Source organism: Panthera leo, chromosome B3, assembly GCF_018350215.1.
Source record: "Panthera leo isolate Ple1 chromosome B3, P.leo_Ple1_pat1.1, whole genome shotgun sequence".
In the NCBI taxonomy this organism is placed as follows: Eukaryota; Metazoa; Chordata; class Mammalia; order Carnivora; family Felidae; genus Panthera; species Panthera leo.
The window spans coordinates 5,035,426-5,055,722 of NC_056684.1; the positions used below are offsets into that span (position 1 = coordinate 5,035,426).

At 47.2% G+C, this 20,297-nt stretch overlaps 1 protein-coding gene across 10 annotated transcripts in view; it reads left to right on the top strand.

The window, feature by feature from the left end:
• Window positions 1-20,297, top strand: part of CRTC3 (CREB regulated transcription coactivator 3) — a 106,124-nt gene that overhangs the window by 7,327 nt on the left and 78,500 nt on the right. For all 10 annotated transcript variants that reach the window (XR_006203313.1, XR_006203309.1, XR_006203308.1 and 7 more), the window contains exon 2: window positions 3,926-4,024. Coding sequence is in view for 4 of the 10 variants with exons in the window: in XM_042940930.1 (XP_042796864.1) it covers window positions 3,926-4,024 (99 nt within the window). In the remaining 6 variants the exon portion in view is untranslated. The remainder of the gene's footprint in view (window positions 1-3,925; window positions 4,025-20,297) is intronic.

A 20,297-nucleotide genomic window follows, 5' to 3' on the forward strand; every position in this document is an offset into this window, starting at 1 on the left:
CATTTGCACATCCGTAAGTTTTAGGATTCTGTCGTCAGTTTCTGTAAAAAGGCCTGCTGGGCTTGTGTTTGGGATCGATTGTTGGGAGACTTGGATCTCATTTCAGGTAGACCTTGAAGGGCGGTCCACCCAAGTGTGTGACTGTCGGCTAAGGGTCGCTGACTTAAGTTACAGGGTGAGGCATGTAGGGAAAAGGAGTGGAGGAGCCAGGAATGAGGTAAGTGGGAGCCGATCTCGGGCCACAGTCGAGGAATGGTAGGGTGCCATGAGGTCTTGGGCAAACAGGATAACCCAAGCCCTGTGCAGGGGGAGCAGCCGCTTCTCAGCCGCATGCATTGTGGCCACGCAAGAACGTACACTCAGCGTTGTTCGATCTTCCAGTCAAGAGAAGTTGGGAATCCAGATTTTTGTACAGTCTTCCGACGGGAAAATGAAAGTGTAAAGCATCGAGTGGGTCAGGATCCTGTGGGTCAGCCAGAACTCGCTAGGCTAAACGTGGCCTCTGGCCTGCCAGTCTGTGACCTCTGCCTTAGGCTACTCATTCTTTGGTGCTCACTTTCGTTATTAGTAAGCATTATGGTGTTGAAGACCGTCTCGAAGGTTCTTTCTAGGTCGCTGACTCTATATTTCAAAAGAGGAAAATAGCCAAGTTACTCGAGGGTTTAGGAGGTAGTTGAGAATGGCAACAACGATAATACTTGGAGAGGTTGTCCGCGGCTTTACGTTTTCTATCCCCCTGTCACGTCTCTTCTCTCTCTCAATCCTCACATTGTCTCTGTGAAGTAGACAGCAGAATAATTTACCCAGCCAAGTGGGGGCTTCGGGTCACACAGGTCTTTCAACTCCAAACCCGGTACTCTTTTTACTGTGGCGCAACAGCCTCTGAAGACCCTAGAATAGGCACTTGGGGATGGAGCCCACCCATGGGAGGCTGTGAGAGGGCCTTCCGCTCAGTGGAAGGCACGTCTCCAGCGAGATTGAGAACTTAGCCTGCTGCAGTGCTAAGGCTTTCGCGTAAGAGTGAAAGCCTTTGTGAGAACTCTCTGGAGGCAAGAACTTTGGCATGTGTTCATCTTAGTAGGACAGTGCCTGGTATGGTGACACACACAGTGAAAAGTTTTTGTGTGAGCGAATAAGTGGATGGATTGATGGAGGAAGGAATCAAAGGCTTTAGATCAAGGGGTCCAAGAGTTTTGTCTAGAGAATATCAAGGATAGAGAGTCACGTGCTTCTGGTAAGGGTTTCGAGAACGTTAAGATCAAAAGCAGAGACTTTATTCTTGTAACTCAGCTGATGGATGGAAAAGGCTCTCTATGTCCTTCCTCCTCCTCCTATTTGGCTCTCAGATCTGGGTTTTGATGAAAAGATTACAACTGCTTCCCAGTGCGGTATGTTTGAGAAAGCAGATACTGTGGGTTTAAGGAAGTTAAGGCCACCAAGGGGTTTTGTATGCCTTTAAAACTTCCAGCCAGATACAGGCTTTTATCTTTTGGGGATGCATATTGAAATATGGAACGATACGACGTCTGGATTTCTTTCCGGGAGGGGCGGCACGGGTAGTGAAGCTGGCAAAGATAAATCAAGACTGGACATAAGATAATCGTGGAAGCTGGATAGATGGGGTTTCATTGTACCCATCTCTATTTTGTATATATTTGAAATTTTTTATAATAAATATGAAAACCAAACAAAATCAGAGAGCTTCATAGGGCCAGTGATGTGTTTTTTTTTTTTTTTTAATCTTATTTATTTTCAGAGAGAGAAGAGAGTGAGCGAGCAGGGGAGGGGCGGAGACAGAGAATCCCAAGTAGGCTCCACGCTGTCAGCTCAGAGCCTGACGCGGGGCTCGAACTCATGAAATCGCGGGATCGTGACCTGAGCCAAAATCAAGAACCAGACTCTTACCTGACTGAGCCATCCCGGCGACCCCCCAGCGGTGCTTTTGATCCATCAAACTTCACTTTTCTCTGAGCTTGTAAATAGTATGATCATCGAGAGAAATGAACAATGGAAGGGACCATAGCACCTAGAAAAATGTGGGTTTTGGGGCGCCTGGGTGGCTCAGTCGGTTGAGTGACCGACTTCGGCTCAGGTCATGATCTCACAGTTTGTGAGTTCGAGCCCCGCGCCGGGCTCTGTGCTGACAGCTCAGAGCCTGGAGCCTGCTTCGGGTTCTGTGTCTCCCCCTCTCTCTACCCTTCCCCTGCTCACGCTCTGTGTCTCTCTGTCTCTCAATAATAAATAAACATTAAAAAAATTAAAAAAAAAATGTGGGTTTTGAGATAGCTATAGCTTGGCCTCTTCTAGCTGTGTGCCCTCAGGCAAATGGTGAACTTTCCTAAGTCTGGGTCTCCAGGTCTGTAAGGGCAGGATAATACGAGCTTGGTGGTTGTGGGGAGGGTTAGGGATGAAAGGAGCAGAGCACCTGAGGACAGCATCTGGCTCATCGCAGGGGCTCTTATCTGGCAGTTTTCATTATTATCAAAGGGCCTAATAATGAAAGGGTAAAGAACCTGCTTGGGGGTTCCCACCTACTGTTTCTTCCCTATGTGAATTCTACGTGCCGAGCACTCTACAACCACAAAGGTCGTTTATTATTTTAGAAACAGAACCTTAAAGACCAAATGGGACCACCTTGGGGTTTCCAAGAACTGTAACCAGTTCACTGCCTTTGGATATGAAGCAAGGAAGAGCTTGCAGAAGGAAGTGAGAACAGTGGGGTGCCATTTGATAGCTGTCGAATTTGCCTTCATCTTTGCCCCAGTTAATGACGATCTTCAGTGTTAGTGAGTTTTGTTTGTGATAAACTGTTTCCTCACATATACATGGGTACACCCCTTGGGAAATCATTGTGGCGTTATGTATTGAGAGCCAGCTGAAGGCCCATACCCAGAGACTTAGTACTCACTCTTTGGCATGTGTTCTAAAGAAATGATGCAGAAGAAGAAATGCTATATGGCCATTCAAAAAGATTAATATCACAGAAAAGGGGCGCCTGGGTGGCTCAGTCGGTTGAGCGTCCGACTTCGGCTCAGGTCATGGTCTCGCGGTTCGTGAGTTCGAGCCCCGCGTCGGGCTCTGTGCTAACAAAACACCTCAGAGCCTGGAGCCTGCTTCGGATTCTGCGTCTCCCTCTCTCTCTGCCCCTCCCCTGCTCATGCTCTGTCTCTCAAAAATAAATAAATGTTAAAAAAAAAATTTTTTTAAATATCACAGAAAAAAGTTAAGATGTAGGCATGAAAGATTGTGGCTATGATTACTGTTGTGCAGCTATTATACATGTAGATGGAGACAAGAGCACGTAGAAGGGAAAACAGCTAATGTGTTAGAGTCACCGAGTGTGGCTTAGATTTCCTTTAAGAAATTCTTTTATTGCCGTTAAAGATTGTGCCTGCACACCTACACACGTACTCAAAGGCCTTGCAAAGGCCTCACTATCATGGTGCATGGGACATTTGGAACGTGGGTAAAGTCTTCCCCCAAAATAGGCTAATCAAAACCCGGAAAGTGGGGTACCTGGGTGGTTCAGTCGGTTAAGCGTCCAACTTCAGCTCAGGTCATGATCTCACAGTTTGTGGGTTCGAGCTCCGCATTGAGCTCTTCTGCTGTCGGCACAGATCCTGTCTGTCTGTCTGTCTGTCTGTCTCTCTCTCTCTCTTTCTGTGCCCCTCTTTGGCTTGCTTTCTCTCAAAAATAAATAAACATTAAAAAAAAAGAATTTTTTAAGTGGAATTCAGTGGAATACTATTCAAAAAGAATCCGAAAGCACTGGAAACCTGAAGGTTTCAGGTAGGAAGAGGTAGAAGAGGAATCGAAACCAAGACTTGCACTCTTGAACCATTTTACTGCAAAACACCGCACATCGATGCTCCTCTCGGATCTTTGCTGTCCTGTCTCACCCGTCTCGAAATCTCTTTGTTTCCAGGTCCAATTTCAGAAGCTTCAGCAGCTCCGCCTTACGCAGTACCACGGAGGATCCTTACCAAACGTGAGCCAGCTGCGGAGCAGCGTGCCAGAGTTCCAGGTACCTCCAGATACTTCCTTTCTTCAGGCTGAAGCGAGTGTTAAAAAAAAAAAAAAAAAGAAAGGAAGAAAGAGGTTGTCCTTACAAAGATGAGATCTTGAAGGATGCAGTTCAGTGTTCTTCTGGGAAGTCGACCATTCTTTTTCCTAGTTCCTGCAGCAGGAGATAGTGTTACCTCACAGGCCAGCGGTCTACGGCTGCCCTGTCCGGTAGAGACGTGCTGTGAGCCACGTGCGTAATTCAAACCTTTCTAGGAGCCACGTTAAAGAAAAAGAAACAGGTGTCATTAATTTCAATATTGTTTAAATGACTTAGTTGTTTAACTAAGAATGACATGTCAGAAATGTCATGTCAACATAGAAGCAGCACAACAAACACAAAGGAGATACCTCACGTTCTTTTTTAAATCAGTCTTTGAAATCTGGTGGGTGCCGTATGCTTACAGCCCGTCTCCGTTCAGACTCGCCCCAGTTCACTGCTTTCGTGTGGTGGTTTTCGGCCGTCTTGGACGGTACGGATCTAAGGCACAGATACGTGGTGTCTTTTGCACTTAGATTAGTGCGAGGTCATAGGGTGCTTCAATCACTCATATCAAGTGGAGAGTCTTGTACAGAACAACGTGGAATTGATAGTTCAGACAGCGGTGTGGGATGCTGTTGTTAAGATCCAAGTGAGAATTACTTAGGTACCCTAGTCCCTCAGAAACCAGAAGCCTGTCGTTCCAATTAGACAATGTAAGATTGGGTATTCAAATTGGGATATAAACTTTAAGACAGGGCATACGTTGATCTATTTGAGTGACTCCCATTTTCGAAGTGCTGTCTTCTTTCTTTTTTTTTTTCAACGTTTTTTTATTTTTATTTTTGGGACAGAGAGAGACAGAGCATGAACGGGGGAGGGGCAGAGAGAGAGGGAGACACAGAATCGGAAACAGGCTCCAGGCTCTGAGCCATCAGCCCAGAGCCTGACGCGGGGCTCGAACTCACGGACCGCGAGACCGTGACCTGGCTGAAGTCGGACGCTTAACCGACTGCGCCACCCAGGCGCCCCTCTTCTTTCTTTGTTGTAAAAGCCGGGCTCACTTGTTTGATGATGTCCCATAAGGCACAAGTATTCTTAAAAATGGAGACTTCCATATGATCAAATGGGAGTGCTAATAGGAGTTCTTAAATATAATGGTTATTAGAAAAAGTACAATATGACCATATTTGTGCCTTATTACACTGGAGTCTTGTCTTTACCATATTGATATGAATCTCACTGTAGTGTTGCCTGTATTTGGGGATCTGCCTCTATAGATCACGTGCTCTTCTACATGGGCCTACTGGATCATTTGGTATCCAGATAAAGTAGATCTCTGCTTTATGCTGGATTTCTGGCTTCTGAAATCGTCTTTGTCGAGGTTTGCTGTGTTTGAGATCCTGATTTTGTGGTACTTTGTAGTCAACTTCAGAGGAATATAGAACTTCCCATCCTGCCCCTGCCCTGTCGCAAAGGGGAATGAATGGGATGAACTAACAGCCCTTGACCCTCTCAGGATTCTTTCTTTGGATACTTTCATTGCTTTGAAACAATCACAAATTTACAGAAAAATTGGAAGTTCAGTACAAATAACAAAAAAAAAATTTTTTCATGTTTTTATTTTATTTTTGAGATATATATATATATAGAGAGAGAGAGAGAGAGCGAGTGTGTGTGCAAGCGGGGGAGGGACGGAGAGGGAGACACAGAATCCGAAGCAGGTTCCAGGCCCCGAGCTGTCCGCACAGAGCCCGATGCGGGGCTCGAACTCATGAACCGTGAGATCATGGCCTGAGCTGAAGTCTGAGATTCAACCCACTGAGCCACCCAGGCGCCCGCACTTTTTCATTTTCTTTTTTTTACCCCTTGAGAGACTAAGTTGTGAACCTGATGCTCTATCAGCCTAGAGTATTTCACTGTGTATTTTCCTGTAAGCAAGGACGTCGTCACTCATAACTCAAACAGAGCCATCAAAATCAGAAAATCAGCAGTGGAATGTTATTACCGCCTGATCCATAGACCCCGTTCACATGTGGTTTCACTGCATGGCCTATTACGGCCCTTCCTAGCAGAAGGATCCAGTTCAGAATCACATGTGTTCAGTTATTGTCCTCAGTCTCCTTCAGTCTAGAACGGTTTTTCAGTCAGTCTTTTATCTTTGACATTAAAAATATGTACTTTTTTTTTTTTTTTGACTTTTGTGATCTGGCCACTTTTGAAGACCATTAGCCAGGAATTTTGTAGAATGTCCCTCATTTGGGGTTTGTCTGATGTTTCTTTGTGATCCAAGTCAGATTATGTGTCTTTGGCAGGAGTGGCACGGAATGACGCTGTTACTGTGTCCCCTTGAGTGGGTGATTTTCTTTCGTCCTACCACTGATGGTAGGAGTGGAGTTTGTCCCATGCCTCTTCGCGTTAAAGTTACTCGTTCCCTTTGTAATGAACAGACGCTTTGTGAGGAGATACCGTGTCCTGCTCCTTATCAGGCTTCCTTACATCTTTTTATTTATTTCTGAATATCCAGTTTTGTGGCTTCTTCTTTAATTCAGTGGGTTAGTCTGTAACTATTAGTTACTTTGATGCCCGTATCATCCCCGGTTAGCCCAGTACGAGCCTTCTTCCCAGGATTCCTGACAAATTGAGAAGAAAAAGGAATCCTAGGAATACAGATTTCAAAAGAACACAGGTTTGTTTTAAGTAGGTTCCACACCCAGTGTGGGGCTTGAACTCATGATCAAGATCAAGATCATGATCAAGAGTCACGTGCCAACCAGGCGCCCCCAGATTTTTTTTTAAGTAAGTTTTTTTGAGGTGTAATTTGCCTACAATACGATTGGCCTGGCTCAGGCATACAGGTCTGTGTTGTATAATCACCACCGTAGTCAAGATACAGAAGAGTTCCATCATCCCCCAGAAGTTCCTTCATGTCCCTTTGTAATCTGGCTCCACCCCCCACCTCCAGCCCCTGGAAACCACTGCTCTGTCGTTTAGCCTGTCCCAGCGTGTCCTATGAAGGGAATCAAAAGTGTGTAATTTTACAAGCTCTTCTTTCACTGAGCAGATCGCATTTGGGAAGCATCCACATTGTTGCATGAATGAGTTTTCTAGAGCTGCCATGAGCTGGGGGGCTTACGACAGCAGAAGTCTAGTCTCTGAGGCTGGAAGTCTGAGATCAGGGTGTCGGTTGGGCCCCGCTCTCGGAAGGCTCCAGGGGAGAATCCTGCCTTGCCTCGTCCTAGCTTCTGTTGGTTCCTTGGTGTCCCTTGGCTTGCAGCTGCTCACTCCAGCCTCTGCCTCCCTCCCTCCCTCTGACCTTCCTGTTTGTAGGTGTCTCTGTGTCCAAAGCTCCCTCCCCCTTCTCTTTTAAAGACACCAGTCCCGGGGCGCCTGGGTGGCTCAGTCGGTTAAGTGTCCGACTTCAGCTCAGGTCACGATCTCGCGGTCCGTGAGTTCGAGCCCCGCATCGGGCTCTGGGCTGATGGCTCAGAGCCTGGAGCCTGCTTCCGATTCTGTGTCTCCCTCTCTCTCTGACCCTCCCCCATTCATGCTCTGTGTCTCTCTGTCTCTAAAATAAATAAACTTAAAAAAAAAAAAAAAAAAGACACCAGTCCCTGGATCAAGGGCCCACTCTAATCCAGTATGATCCCATCGTAGTCTGATTTTATCTGCGAAGATTCTGTTTCCAAATAAGATCACATTCACAGGTACTGGGGATTCGGGCTTGAGCATATCTTTTCAGGGGAACATAATTAACTCCCTGCATTGCGTTTATCTGGAGTTTATTCCTTTTTATTGCTTTCTATTCCATTATATGGGGGCGCTAGGGTTCCTTGATCCTCTCATCAGTTAACGGGCGTTTGGATTATTTCCACACTTTGGCACTTGTGAATAAAGGTATTCACGTATAGTTTTTGTGTAAATACCTAGGAGTGGAACTGCTGGGTGACATGGCACGTGCAGCTTCAACCTTATAAGAAGCTGCCGAACCGTCTTACAACGTGCCTGTGCCGTTTCACATTCCCACCAGGAGGTACAAGAGAGGGCCCCAGTGGTTCTGCCCTGCTTTCCAGCACTTCGTACTCCAATATTTCAGGGGTTTGTTTTTTGATTGTGGGAAAACACAACATCAAATTTACCATCTTAACCATTTTTAAGTGTCCAGTTCGAGTACAGTGTCATATACACAGTGTCAAGTATATTCACATGGTTGTGCAGCCAATCTCCAGAACGTTTTCATGTTACACAACTGAAGCTCTGTCCCCATTAAACAACCACTCCCCACTCCCTCCTCCCCGGGGCCCCCGTAACCACCACTCTCCCTTCAGCCTCTGAATTTGAGTGCTCCGGGCGCTTCGTGTCAGTGGAGTCCTACGGTACTTGTCTTCTCCCGACTGGCTTATTTCACTCAGCAGGTGTCCTCAAGGCTCATCCATATGGTAGCACGTGACAAGACTTCCGTTTTATTCAAGGCACGGTAGCATTCCATCGTGTGTATAGACACATTTTGTTTATCCGCTGGCCCGTCACGGACATTCGGGTCGCTTCTACCTCTTGGCTACTGTGAATAACGCCACTGCGCACATTGGTGTGAAAACGTCTCTTAGAGGCCCCGATTTCAGTTCTTCCGGGTGTGTCCTCAGACGTGACCTTGCTGGATCAGATGGTAATTGGATTTTAAATATCTTGAGTAACAGCCATACCATTTTCCACCGCGTCCGCACCATTTTGCGTTCTGGCCAGCAGTACGCGAGGGTCCAGTTTGTCCGCATCCTCGCCAACACTTGTCATTTTCTGTTTTTGTTTGTTTGTTTAATAGCGGTCGTCCTAATGGGTGGGAGGTGATGGAAGTTCGGTTTAAAAGATTTTTGTCGTTCTAGTGCATGTGTTGTGCTATCGTATTATTATTATCTGTTAATGTTTATTTATTTTTGAGAGAGAGACAGTGAGAGTGCAAGCCGGGGAGGGGCAGACAGAGGAGGGGACACAGGATCTGAAGAAGGCTCCCTGGGCTGACAGCACAGAGCCCGCCACTGGGCTTGAACTCGCCAACCATGAGATCACGACCTGAGCTGAAGCCAGATGCTCAACCAACTGAGCCACGCAGACGCCCCAGACTTTTGCCTAATTTTTAACTTGAGTTGCTCATTTCCCTATTACTGAGTTGTGAGAGTTCTTCATGTTTGGATGCCGTTTCCTTGGGAGATACGCATTTGCAGCTATTTTCTCCCTGTCTGTGGCTTGTCTTCTTTTCCCAACAAAGTCTTGAAAAGCAGAAGGTTTTTTTTTGTTTTTTTTTTTAATGTTTATTTATTTTTGAGAGAGAGACAGAGCACGAGCAGGGGAGGGGCAGAGAGAGGGAGACACAGAATCCAAAGCAGGTTCCAGGCTCTGAGCCGTCAGCACAGAGCCCGACACGGGGGTCGAACCCACGAACTGTGAGATCATGACCTGAGCCAAAGTTGGACGCTTAACCGACTGAGCCCCCTAGGCGCCCCAGAAGTTTTTAATTTTGATGAAGTCCAGTTTATCAGTTCTGTCGTTTTATGACTTATGCCTTTCGTGTCTTATCTAAGAATTATTTGCTTAACTCAAGGTCACAAAGATGTTTTTCCTGTGTGTGCTTCTGGAAGTTTTATGGTTTTGGGTTGTACACCTAGATATTTCAAGTTAATTTTTTTTTTTTTTTTTAACGTAGTGCAAAGTACGGGTTGAAGACCACTCTTTGCCCGTGGATGTTGAATTGTGCCGGCATCATTTGTGAGAAGACTTTTCTTTCCCTATCAAATTGCCTTGGCATCTTTGTTGAAAATCGATGGAGCATATATGCGTGGGTGTCTGTTTCTAGACTCTATCTTCTGTTCCATTCATCTTCATATTTCTCATTTTGCTAATGCCATACTTTTTAAAAAATTAATATTTTAAAGATTTTATTTTTAAGTAATCTCTACGCCCAGTGTGGGGCTTGAACCCACAGCCCCACGATCAAGAGTTGCATGCTCTACTGACTGAGCCAGCCAGGCCCCCTAATACCACATGTTCTTAAAAAATTGAGGTATAATTGACATGTAATGTTATATTAGTTTTAGGAGTAGAATGTAGTGATTTGATATTTGTACGTGTTGTAAAATGATCACTACAATAGGACTAGTTAATTTCTGTCACCAAACAGAAAAAAAAAATTTTTTTATGATGAGAAATTAAGATTTACTCTCTTTGGCAACCTTCAAATAGGCAATACAGTTTTATTAACTGTAGTCACCATGCTGTACTTTATGTCTTCATGACTTTATTTTACAACTAGAAATTTATACCCCGTGAGCTCCTTTACCCATCTTATCCCCTCATTCCCCTTTTTAAGATTCTGTATATAAGTGGGATCCTCATACCACACTTTTTGTTTTTTTTTAATGTTTTTATTTTTGAGAGAGAGACTGAGCATGAGTGGGGGAGGGCCAGAGAGAGGGGGAGACACAGAATCCGAGGAGGCTCCAGGCTCTAAGCCGTCAGCACAGAGCCCGACGCGGGGCTCGAACTCCCAAACCGTGAGATCATGACCTGAGCCAAAGTCGGACGCTTAACCGACTGAGCCACCCAGGCACCCCCATACCACACATTGTCTGGATTGAAAGCCTTACCTTTACAGGCAGGCTTGGAATCAGGTAGTGAGACTCCTACAAGGGTGGTCTTTTTTTTTTTTTTTTTTTTTTTTTTTAATGTTGTGTGGTTTATTGTAGTTCTTTTATCCACACAACTGCAGAGTCAGTGTGTCGATTTCTACAAAGAAAGCCTGCTGGGATTTTAGACGGGATTGCATGTGATCTGTATATCAGGTTGGGGGGAGGGGGGAAGTGACGTCTCAATAATAACGAGTCTCCCAATCCATAAATGCGGTACAGAAGCACAGATTTTGATTCAAGTTAAGTTGCTTATAATTATTTATGTAGACACAGTCCTCTCCCTTTTATGTTTATAGATCACTTTGGAGTTTACCAAATGTTTTCACATCCATTATTTTACTTGACCTTCACTACATTAGTTTGGTAACCACAGTACTATTTTAATATTGGTGACAGACCAATTTTCTGTCCTAATGGAAGATCTAAAAGCACATTCTTCTCCTTTAACCCATTGGGCCCTTTTGCAGAGGACAGAAACTTATCAGATGAGTAAAGCAAACCTAGCTTCTCAGGCTGCCTTCTGTGATCCTCAGCGAGGGGTGGGCCATCAGTCAGGGGGTGGGGGGCTGGCTAGAGTTACAGCTCCAGGCGGGGCCTGGCGTCTGTACACTGAGGGCAGAGAGAAGGAGGTGGCATCTCTGAAGGCTCGGGATGTGTCTCCGGGTTAGGGGAGAGCCAGCCATTCTTCAGCCTTGAGCCAGCCTAGCCTGCCTCACAGCTAAGGCACCTGCTGGTGTGTGGCCCGATTGTCAGGCAGCTGCAGAGAGAGGGCTGGCTATCCGGGCGTAGTTACAGCCTCTCCCAGCCTCCATGCAACCTGCCTCGTCCTTTCAAATTGTATCACTGAAAACTCATGGCGCTTTTTACGTTCCTGATCACTACATTTTAACAAAATTGCGTCATCTTGTTGATAACTGAGGGTCTGTAAGTTCTAGCTAATTTAGGGAACGATCTGGTAGCCAAAGGGAGAAAGCTGTGCCGCGTGGCAGGAAAGATGTGGAAGGCCAGGTCCGCGCTGGTGATTTTCTTGAGGCCTGCTGCCCATGTGAGAGCGTATAATGAGGCCCAGAATGTGCACAGTAAGTGTGGGAGAAGACCAGAACTTAAACCCTCTTTGGCTCCTAGTTCCATTTTTAAGGGTTTCTTTTCTAATTTTTATAAGATTCTTTACAAAAAAAAAAAAAAAAATGACTGGCAAAAGATACTATTATCAAATTCCAACAAATGGAAAACATTAGTAGTAATCTTAGTCCAAAAATACTGTTGATAATAGCCAGCATTTATTGAGGATATGCTGTGGACCATACACTTCATTAAACTCTGTCTAGATAATTTAATCTTCACAAAACCCTTTGGGGCTATTGTTGTCTGGGGGCTCATCTCCTCATTTTTCTAGAAGTTTTTGCTTTTCTGTTTTTTAATGTTTATTTACTTTTGAGAGAGAGCAAGAGGGACAGAGCGTGAGCGGGTGAGGGGCAGAGAGAGAGGGAGACACAGAATCCGAGGCAGGCTCCAGGCTCTGAGCTGTCAGCACAGAGCCCATTGCAGGGCTCGAACCCCCGAACCGTGAGATCATGACCTGAGCTGAAGTCGGACGCTCAACCGACTGAGCCACCTAGGTGCCCCAGGTTCACTTTCTTAAAACACTTCCATTAGGGAAGATTTCAATCATATTAAACAGTCATATTTGCATGTATCTTGATCCCATGTGAAGAGCTGTTGGCCTGAGATGATTTATACTTATTTATAAGCTTGTATTAAATATAAAAAAAAAAAATGGTTGCCTCAACTTCCTATGGCTGGTTTTCTGAATCTGTAAAACGTATCCAAAGGAAATTGTGGACAGTGTTTCAGTAACTTGGTATTCGTTTGGACAGGCAGACAGGGAGTTATTTGAAACCTTTGCTTCGCTCCCTTTAGCAGTCTTGTAGCAGCTTTTGAATCCTCCTGTGTCCTCATGTAGAAAATCCAGTCCTGTCCACGTATTTGAATTCCAGACCTCGAGAGCCGCTTCTTGGGATTTCAGAGTAATATCATAAGTAGGGTATAGGCGTCAGCATGTAGCATCTGAAACACCTTCACTTCCTACAGCCAGACTCAGCTCTCAGCTCTGCTGGCTCTTGTCCACACTGAAGGCTGTGAGGGCCTGAGAGGACCCAGGGGGGCAGAAGCGGGTTTGCATGGAGCACTGAGCTCTGCCTGCCCAACCCGTGGCACGAGGGACTCTGCCAGCCTCCGGAGCTGAACTCCAAGCAGGTGAGAAGCTAGGTGGTGAAACAAGACGGATTGATGCTCTCTGAGTCTCCTCGCAGATAGCGGAGGGCGGGACGGGCAGGTGAACATCTCGTAATCCTTCGTTCCGAAGGGAAGAGCTGAGGTTCCTCGATGCCACCTTGAAAGCTCTGGAGGGGCTGCAGACCGCCGTCCCCGAGTCCCCCTAGGCACATCATACAATTCCCTGAACCCTGTGATGGTAATGACAGTCACTTGGTAAGAGTTGGTACAAGGATTCGATGAATGCAGAATGAAAGCAGAAGGGCTTTGGAAACTGGTGTCCAAAGCTCCCATCGGTCATTGACACAAGTAGTGCTTAGGGACACTTTTGAAGGAGGAAGTTTGTCCTTACCGCTTTCTACTCTTTTTGTTCAGACCTCTTCTTACTTCCTCTCCCCACACCCCCAGGGCCCACGCTCTCCAGGTATGGTGGTCACTCGCCGGAGGTGGCTCTTTACCTTTAAATTAATGAAGATGAAATAACATTCAGAATCCAGTTTCTTGGCCACACAGCCCTATGGCTGGTGGCTGCCGGGGTGGTGGGAGTGTCCTCACGCTGAGCTCTGGGCCCCAGTCTCAGCCCAGCCCAGCCCAGCCCAGCCCAGCCCAGCCCAGGCTTCCTCTTCCCCTCCCCTTCCCAGCCCAGCTTCAGAACCATCCTCCCGCCCTCCTTCCCTTCAGCAGCCAGTCAGATTTCTGTGTCCTGGCTAAAGTGCTTACTTGGATTGTAAGAAAAGCATTCTGATTAAATTGCATACCAAAACAAACTCAGCCTCCCCTGAGTCTCAGAGGCACACGCGTTTCACAAGACGATGCTTGCGGGGGCGCCTGGTGGTCCAGTCCCGTAAGCGTCCCACTCTTGATTTCGGCTCAGGTTGTGATCTCGTGGTTTGTGGGTTCGATCCCCGGGTCGGGTTCTGTGCTGACAGCATGGAGCCTGCTTGGGGTTCTCTCTCCTTCTCCCTCTCTCACTGCCCCTCCCCTGCTTGATCTCTCTCCCTCAAAATAAACAAATAGACCCACCCGGGACGGCTTTGTGTTCTCCTGTCCCCGCTCCCCTCCAAGAGAGGCGTTCACTACTCTTCCTTTTCACTTCTCGTTAACTGACAGGCCGATAAATGGTAAATAAGTTCAGCACGTATTTCTTAAGTACCTGCTACGGGGGCGGAAATAGAACACGTTCTGTATGAGGTGCAGGAAACCAGCTTTGTGTCCTGAGGGTTGGTGGCCTGCACGGGGCCACTGCCCCTCCCCCCAGGCAGGCTGCCTGGCCTCGGCCGTGAGCGGTCCACGTAGGGTGAGGTCTTGAGTCACAGATGAGGGGGTGTCCACAGAAGCCTCGAAGCTGCCCCTTGTACCGCCTGTCCTTCTTTAGACAGTCTGTCTGTGTCTGCCTTCAGCCCCCAGCGCCTCGTAGTTCCTGAGGGTCCCTCATCGGTTCTTTTGCCCCCTGGAGCTTTGGCAGCGACATGAGGCGTGAATGGGCCGCCCTCCGGCCTCTGCCTCCACTGGGTGCTCCCCAGGAGAAGGCTCCGGTGGCGGGAGGGGCCTGCGTGCTGGGCTGTGACCCTGGGCACGTCCTCAACCTCTCTCAGCCTGCTTGTTCACATGGAAAATAGGGACAGTCATGTTTACCTGTAGATGACGGGGGCACGGAGGAGACACCAAGGGATTTGGGAGCTGGAGTGAGCTAAGATGTAGAGATAAGTGATTCCTTCCCAAGCCACTCACCAACCTCTGCTTATGTATGCTCGTTCGTCACAGCCCCGTGGCTTCTGTGGCACAGTCATCGGCTCCAAAGTTAAAAGTGAGAGGGAATTTTGTTCCCAAGGTCATAAACCTTAGCCAGTGCTGCTCTTGGGTACAGATGCTCTCTACCAGCCATGAAACAATACCCTTTTATCCCAATACCGGCAGATATGACAAGATAGGGCAGTGACCTTCTGCATGAGAGTTAGGAGACATTCACACGTTATTTTAGCGTGTTTTATTCCCAGGAAAGATTTTCACTGACGACCAATATCTATTTTACGTTATGTCTTAGTTTCTTTTTTGGAGAATGGCACTTTTCTGACCTGGTCCCTAAATTCTGCTTAGGAGTCCGTACCTCAAACTACATGCATTTTGCAACCATGATTTTTTTGTTGTTGTTGTTTTTTTAACTATCTCTGTGTTGGATTTGCTCACTGGTTTACCTTTGACTTCTGACTCCCAAAAGCATGTTCGCCTCTTCTGCTTGAGGAAATAGTGAGACACACAGAAAGGGGCTTGTTTAATAGCTTCGGAATGCGCATCTGCCCCAAAATAGGAACTGTGACCAAGAATATAGTAGCTGTATTTTTAATACAGATTTGGGCAATACTTTTCCCTTCCTTTTAATCTAACGCTACGTATTGAATAGTGGACTCAGGAAGTAAAAAAAAGAGGAAAGTAGACAACTCATGAATGTCTAGCCGTTGGGAACTGAGGTCTCCGAAACCGTGCACGGGGCTGGGAACCACACACCGTATTACAAACATCTGCATCCACAGGCACTCGAACAAGGAGCCTGGAGCAGCGCCACGTTCATTCTGCCTCTCACATGCTCCCGGTTATTCACGGCCGGGAGGGTCAAGCATAGCACGGGGGCTCCAAATAGCCCCTTTAGAAGGCACTTATATACCGGTAGTTTAAAGTTTCCATGCCAGAAAAGTTGCAAGAGATGAGAACTTCTGAGAATCCATCTGTCGGATGAAACCAATGAAAAGCTCAGTGAGGACTAAACGTGCCAACATGAGGTTTGTTTACAAATTCAAGCTTTAGGGCAGGGCTGCCTGGGTGGCTCAGTCAGCTGAGCATCTGACTCTTGATTTTTGCTCAGGTCATGATCTCATGGCTCACGGGTTCGAGCCCTGCATCGGGTTCTGTACTGACAGCTTGGAGCCTACTTGGGATTCATTCTCTCTCTCTCTCTCTCTCTCTCTTTCTCTGCCCCTCTCCCACTCATGTGCACCATGCTCTCTCTCTCTCAAAATAAATAAGTAAACATTAAAAAAAAAAAAACTTAAAAAAAAAAAGGCTTTAGGGCAATACAGAGGCTACACAGTACGATGGCCGGAAGGCCAGACTCTGACTTTCAAATCTGGCCTCTGCTGCTTCCCAGCTGTGTGGCCTCGGGTGGATCATTTAACATCCCCCCCCCCCGCCCCCCCCCGCCTCAGTTTCCTCAGCTGTGCAGGGGGGATGGCACGGGGACCGTGTGGGGGAGTCTGACTCTCAGGATTGTCCCTCCCACGCACCCCCCCCCCGCCCCCGCCCCGCTTTCCTCGCCTCTGGAGCTGCTCCTGTACCATGGGTGTGACTTCCAGTCCTGCCACCTGCCAGTCCTGTTCAGCCTCCTCTCCGTTTCTGCGCAGGGGGAGTGGGAGTGGGTGTGATAGGACCTCCCTCAGCGGGTGATGCTGAGCCTGGAATGTGCCCCTGTCACTGTTGCTGTTGCTCGGGTGGCTGCCGGCCCGGGCGGCTCTCCGCACTGCGAGATGTGTCACAGGTTAACTTGTTCTTACTAACAGCTAAAACTTAACAAGTTTAATTTGAGTCGGGAAAACGTATTTTTAGAAAGCCATTAGAGCTATGTCCGGGTTATCCCCACCGTATCGTTATTGCTGTTCATTCCCGTTTCGGGAGGTGGAGAGTGCCCACAGAAGGCTGCCCTGCGCCCCCAGGGTTGGGCACGGCCCGGGGACACCGGTTGGAACACGGGTCCCTCATCCAAACACTGAGTGTCCCGTGTGGGGGCAGAAAACGTGTTTGAGAACCGCTGGTCACGGGGTGCTGTGCCTTCTGCCACGCTCATGTTCCTGCTGTTCCACGCGGCAAAACTCTGTTCCCGTTGCTTGCCAGACTACAACCCCCACAGCCAAGCCTTCTTATCCTGTGCAGACATACCTCCGTGCAAGGAAAATACGTGTTTGACTGTTGAAATCACTTTTCCATTATAGTAAACAGCTGCTGTAACTTGCCCTGACTTTGTTCATTAATTAATATTTATCGAGTGCCTGTTATGAATGAGGTATTATCGGGTTTATGAGGGTAATTGAGAAAATGTCCATTTAAGAAGCTTATAACTAACTAAGCTTGATGGACAGATCACAGATGCAAGGACTACAGCTGAAAAACATTGATTCTGGGCTTCCTTTTCTTCTTTAGCTTCCATTTTGAAACTTTTACATTCAGGAAAAGTAATACATTGTATCCATTTACAGCCTGTTAGTCTTTGTTGTTCATTATAAAAGTAATACATGCTCACTGCACACAATTTGGACAATATGTAAAAATTAAAAGGGAACAGAAAACATTTCATCAACAAAAATTACCACTTTAATGTGGTTTTTTTATTTTTTATTATTATTCTTTTCTTTAATGTTTATTTATTTTTGAGAGAGACAGAGACAGAATGTGAGTGGGTTAGGGGCAGAGAGAGAGGGAGACACAGAATCCGAAGCAGGCTCCAGGTTCCGAGCTGTCAGCACAGAGCCTGACACGGGGCTCGAACCCATGAACCATGAGATCATGACCTGAGCAGAAGTCGGAGGCTCAACCGACTGAGCCACCCAGGCTCTCCTTAATGTGGTTTTTTAAGTTATTTGCAGGGGTGCCTAAATGGCTCAGTTGGTTAAGTGTCCGATTTCTGTTCAGGTCAGGGTCTCGCCGTTCCTGAGTTTGAGCCCCATGTCCGAGCCTGAAGCCTGCTGCATATTCTGTGTCTCCCTCTCTCTCTGCCTCTCCCCGCTTGTGCTCTGTCTCTGTCTCTCAAAAATAAATAAACGTTAAAAAAAAAAAAAAAAGTTCCTTTCATGCAACTTGTACATAGGTAATATTCTCTATGTTTATATCCTGTTGGGTTTTTTTTTCATTTCAGCCATTATGTAATCATTATTTCCCTATGTTATTAGAATACTTTATAATTTTAATAGCAAAATATTTCATCATATATGACTTACGACCACTCCCCCTATATGTTGGGCATGCGGGTTGATTCCAGTTTTTCTTTATTATAAGCAATATAATAATAAACACCTTGGTGTATGAGTCATCTGTATTTGTGATCATAGATTTCCAAGGGGGAATTATTCAGCCAGGGTAGAAATATTTGTAAGGTTATTAATATATGTGGCTTTGTTGCTTTTTGGCACAGATATGTAACCTGGCAATTTTTTTTATTTTGCTTTGAATATTCATTGCCTTAACTGTAAGAGATCCTAAGCCTTTGCACATGCTGCATTCCACGTGTTGACTGTTCCACAATGACTCCAAAGTTCATGACATAAAGTAGTTTGCATATTTACTGAAGCACAGAGTTAATCACATGGGCCTTGGGGCTGGTGTGGTGCAGTCGAGTCCCTTGGCTGTGAGTGACTGAGGCTGCCTGGCTCCTGTTTGATCAGGGCTTCATGGTTCTTTGCAAGTGCTCTCGTACATTGCTTTGTAAATTTACTTATTTTTTTCATATGGAGAACTTTTGTGAAAACTGAGATGGCTGTTCATTTATGGCATACAAATGTGCATAGACTATCTGTATCAGAGATATGTGACCCAAGGCAAAACCCAGGAGTTTGCACAGATATTTCCATATTCACAAGTGTGAAGTTTTGCAAAGGCCACTCCTTTCTAGTTGGTCGGTATAGTAAGTACGAATCTCTCATTTCCGGGAAAGAAGTGTGATTTCATCTTCAGTGCAAGCTGAAGAAATTATGCTCTCTGTAATCACTGATCACATAGAATAAGTGATTCTATGTATCTTTATAAGAAAACGTGAAAGTAAATACACAGACGAAATCCTCAGACAAGGAGCCGCTACGGAGATTGTCCCCGTCCTTGCTTTAACTTTAGAAGAAGTTCTTTGTATTTGGGTGGGAATATCTTATCCTCCAGCTAGGAAAGAGAGCGTGTGGAAAACAATTTCATCAACGTCGAGGACTCTGAGAACAGGCGCGGCGAAAGAGACCTCGCTCAGGCCAATCACGCTAATCTCTGCTTAACCTTGCACTGGTAAGCGCCAGCCTCCCAGGCCGCAGGCCAAGAGCGGCCTCCCCCTCACCCCTCTGTCTGGGCGCTTGCTCCCTGAGGTCGCTTCCACCCCCCACCCCGCCCCTCCCGTCTGGCTCCCACAACACTTCTGGCGTCTGTTTAGCAGGCTGCTGAAAAACTGGCACCCCTAACCCTTCTCCTCCTGGGACCTACCTTTCGCCCCTCCCCGTGCGGGTCCCAGGCACATGCAATGTGGGACCTCCTTTTGGAGAGACTTGGGTTTTTGCCCACCTGGACCTTTCACAGAGTGATTGGCCTGGTGGCCTGCCCATGTTCAAGGTCTCGAATCAGTGTGTTCTCCCCCAGCGTCACCTGATGATGTGGCTGTGGGTGCCGATGGAGTCGGGTCTGTCTGCGTTCTGGCTTCGGTCCCAGGCTCCCGGGCCACCTGCCCCCTGACTAGCCAGCCTGTCCGCCGTCTCTAGGACCCAGCCCCATCTGAGGCAGGGGGACTGAGGCCGCCTCCCGCTCAGTAATTTGGCTTCTAGTCACCATGTTGGCCTCGTGCCTCAGCTCGGATCACTGGACTCTTGTCTGGTTCCTGGGTGCCAGGATCCCATGGTAACCTGCTCATATCCCTGTGCCTTGTTTTTTATCAGCTTCCCTCCCGGGGACTGAAGTCCCGCCCTGAAACACAGTGAGCGATGCGCTTTCCTGATTCTGTCTCTCTGACTGGATTCCAGAGCGCCCCGGATCTCTCATTGCTCTGCAGGGCCTGTGGTCAGGAAGCCTCCGTTCTGGACACTTGCCCCAGCAAATGGCAACTCCATTCTTCCAGTTCCTTAGGCCAAAGCCTTGGAGTCATCCTTAACTCCTCCTGGCGCGTCCCATCCCACATCTGAGCCTTTGGCGAGTTCTTGGTTCCACGTGGAAAATATATCCAGACTCTGACTACCTTTGGTCTAAGCCACTGTCATCTCTGCCCTGGATGCCTGCAAAGAGCCTCCTGCCTGCCTTCCTGGCTTCCGTCCTCGTCCCCTTCCACTTCTTCTCGACCTTGCCATCTGAGTGGCCTGTGTAAAATAGGGGCCGGGGCGCCTGGGGGGCTCCGTCAGTTAAGCGTCCGACTTCGGCTCAGGTCATGATCTCACCATTCACGGGTTCGAGCCCCTCATCGGGCTCTACGCGGACAGCTCAGAGCCTGGAGTCCGCTTCGGATTCTGTGTCTCCCTCTGTCTCTGCCCCTCCCCTGCTCACGCTCGTGCTCTCTCTCTCTCTCTCTCTCTCCCTCT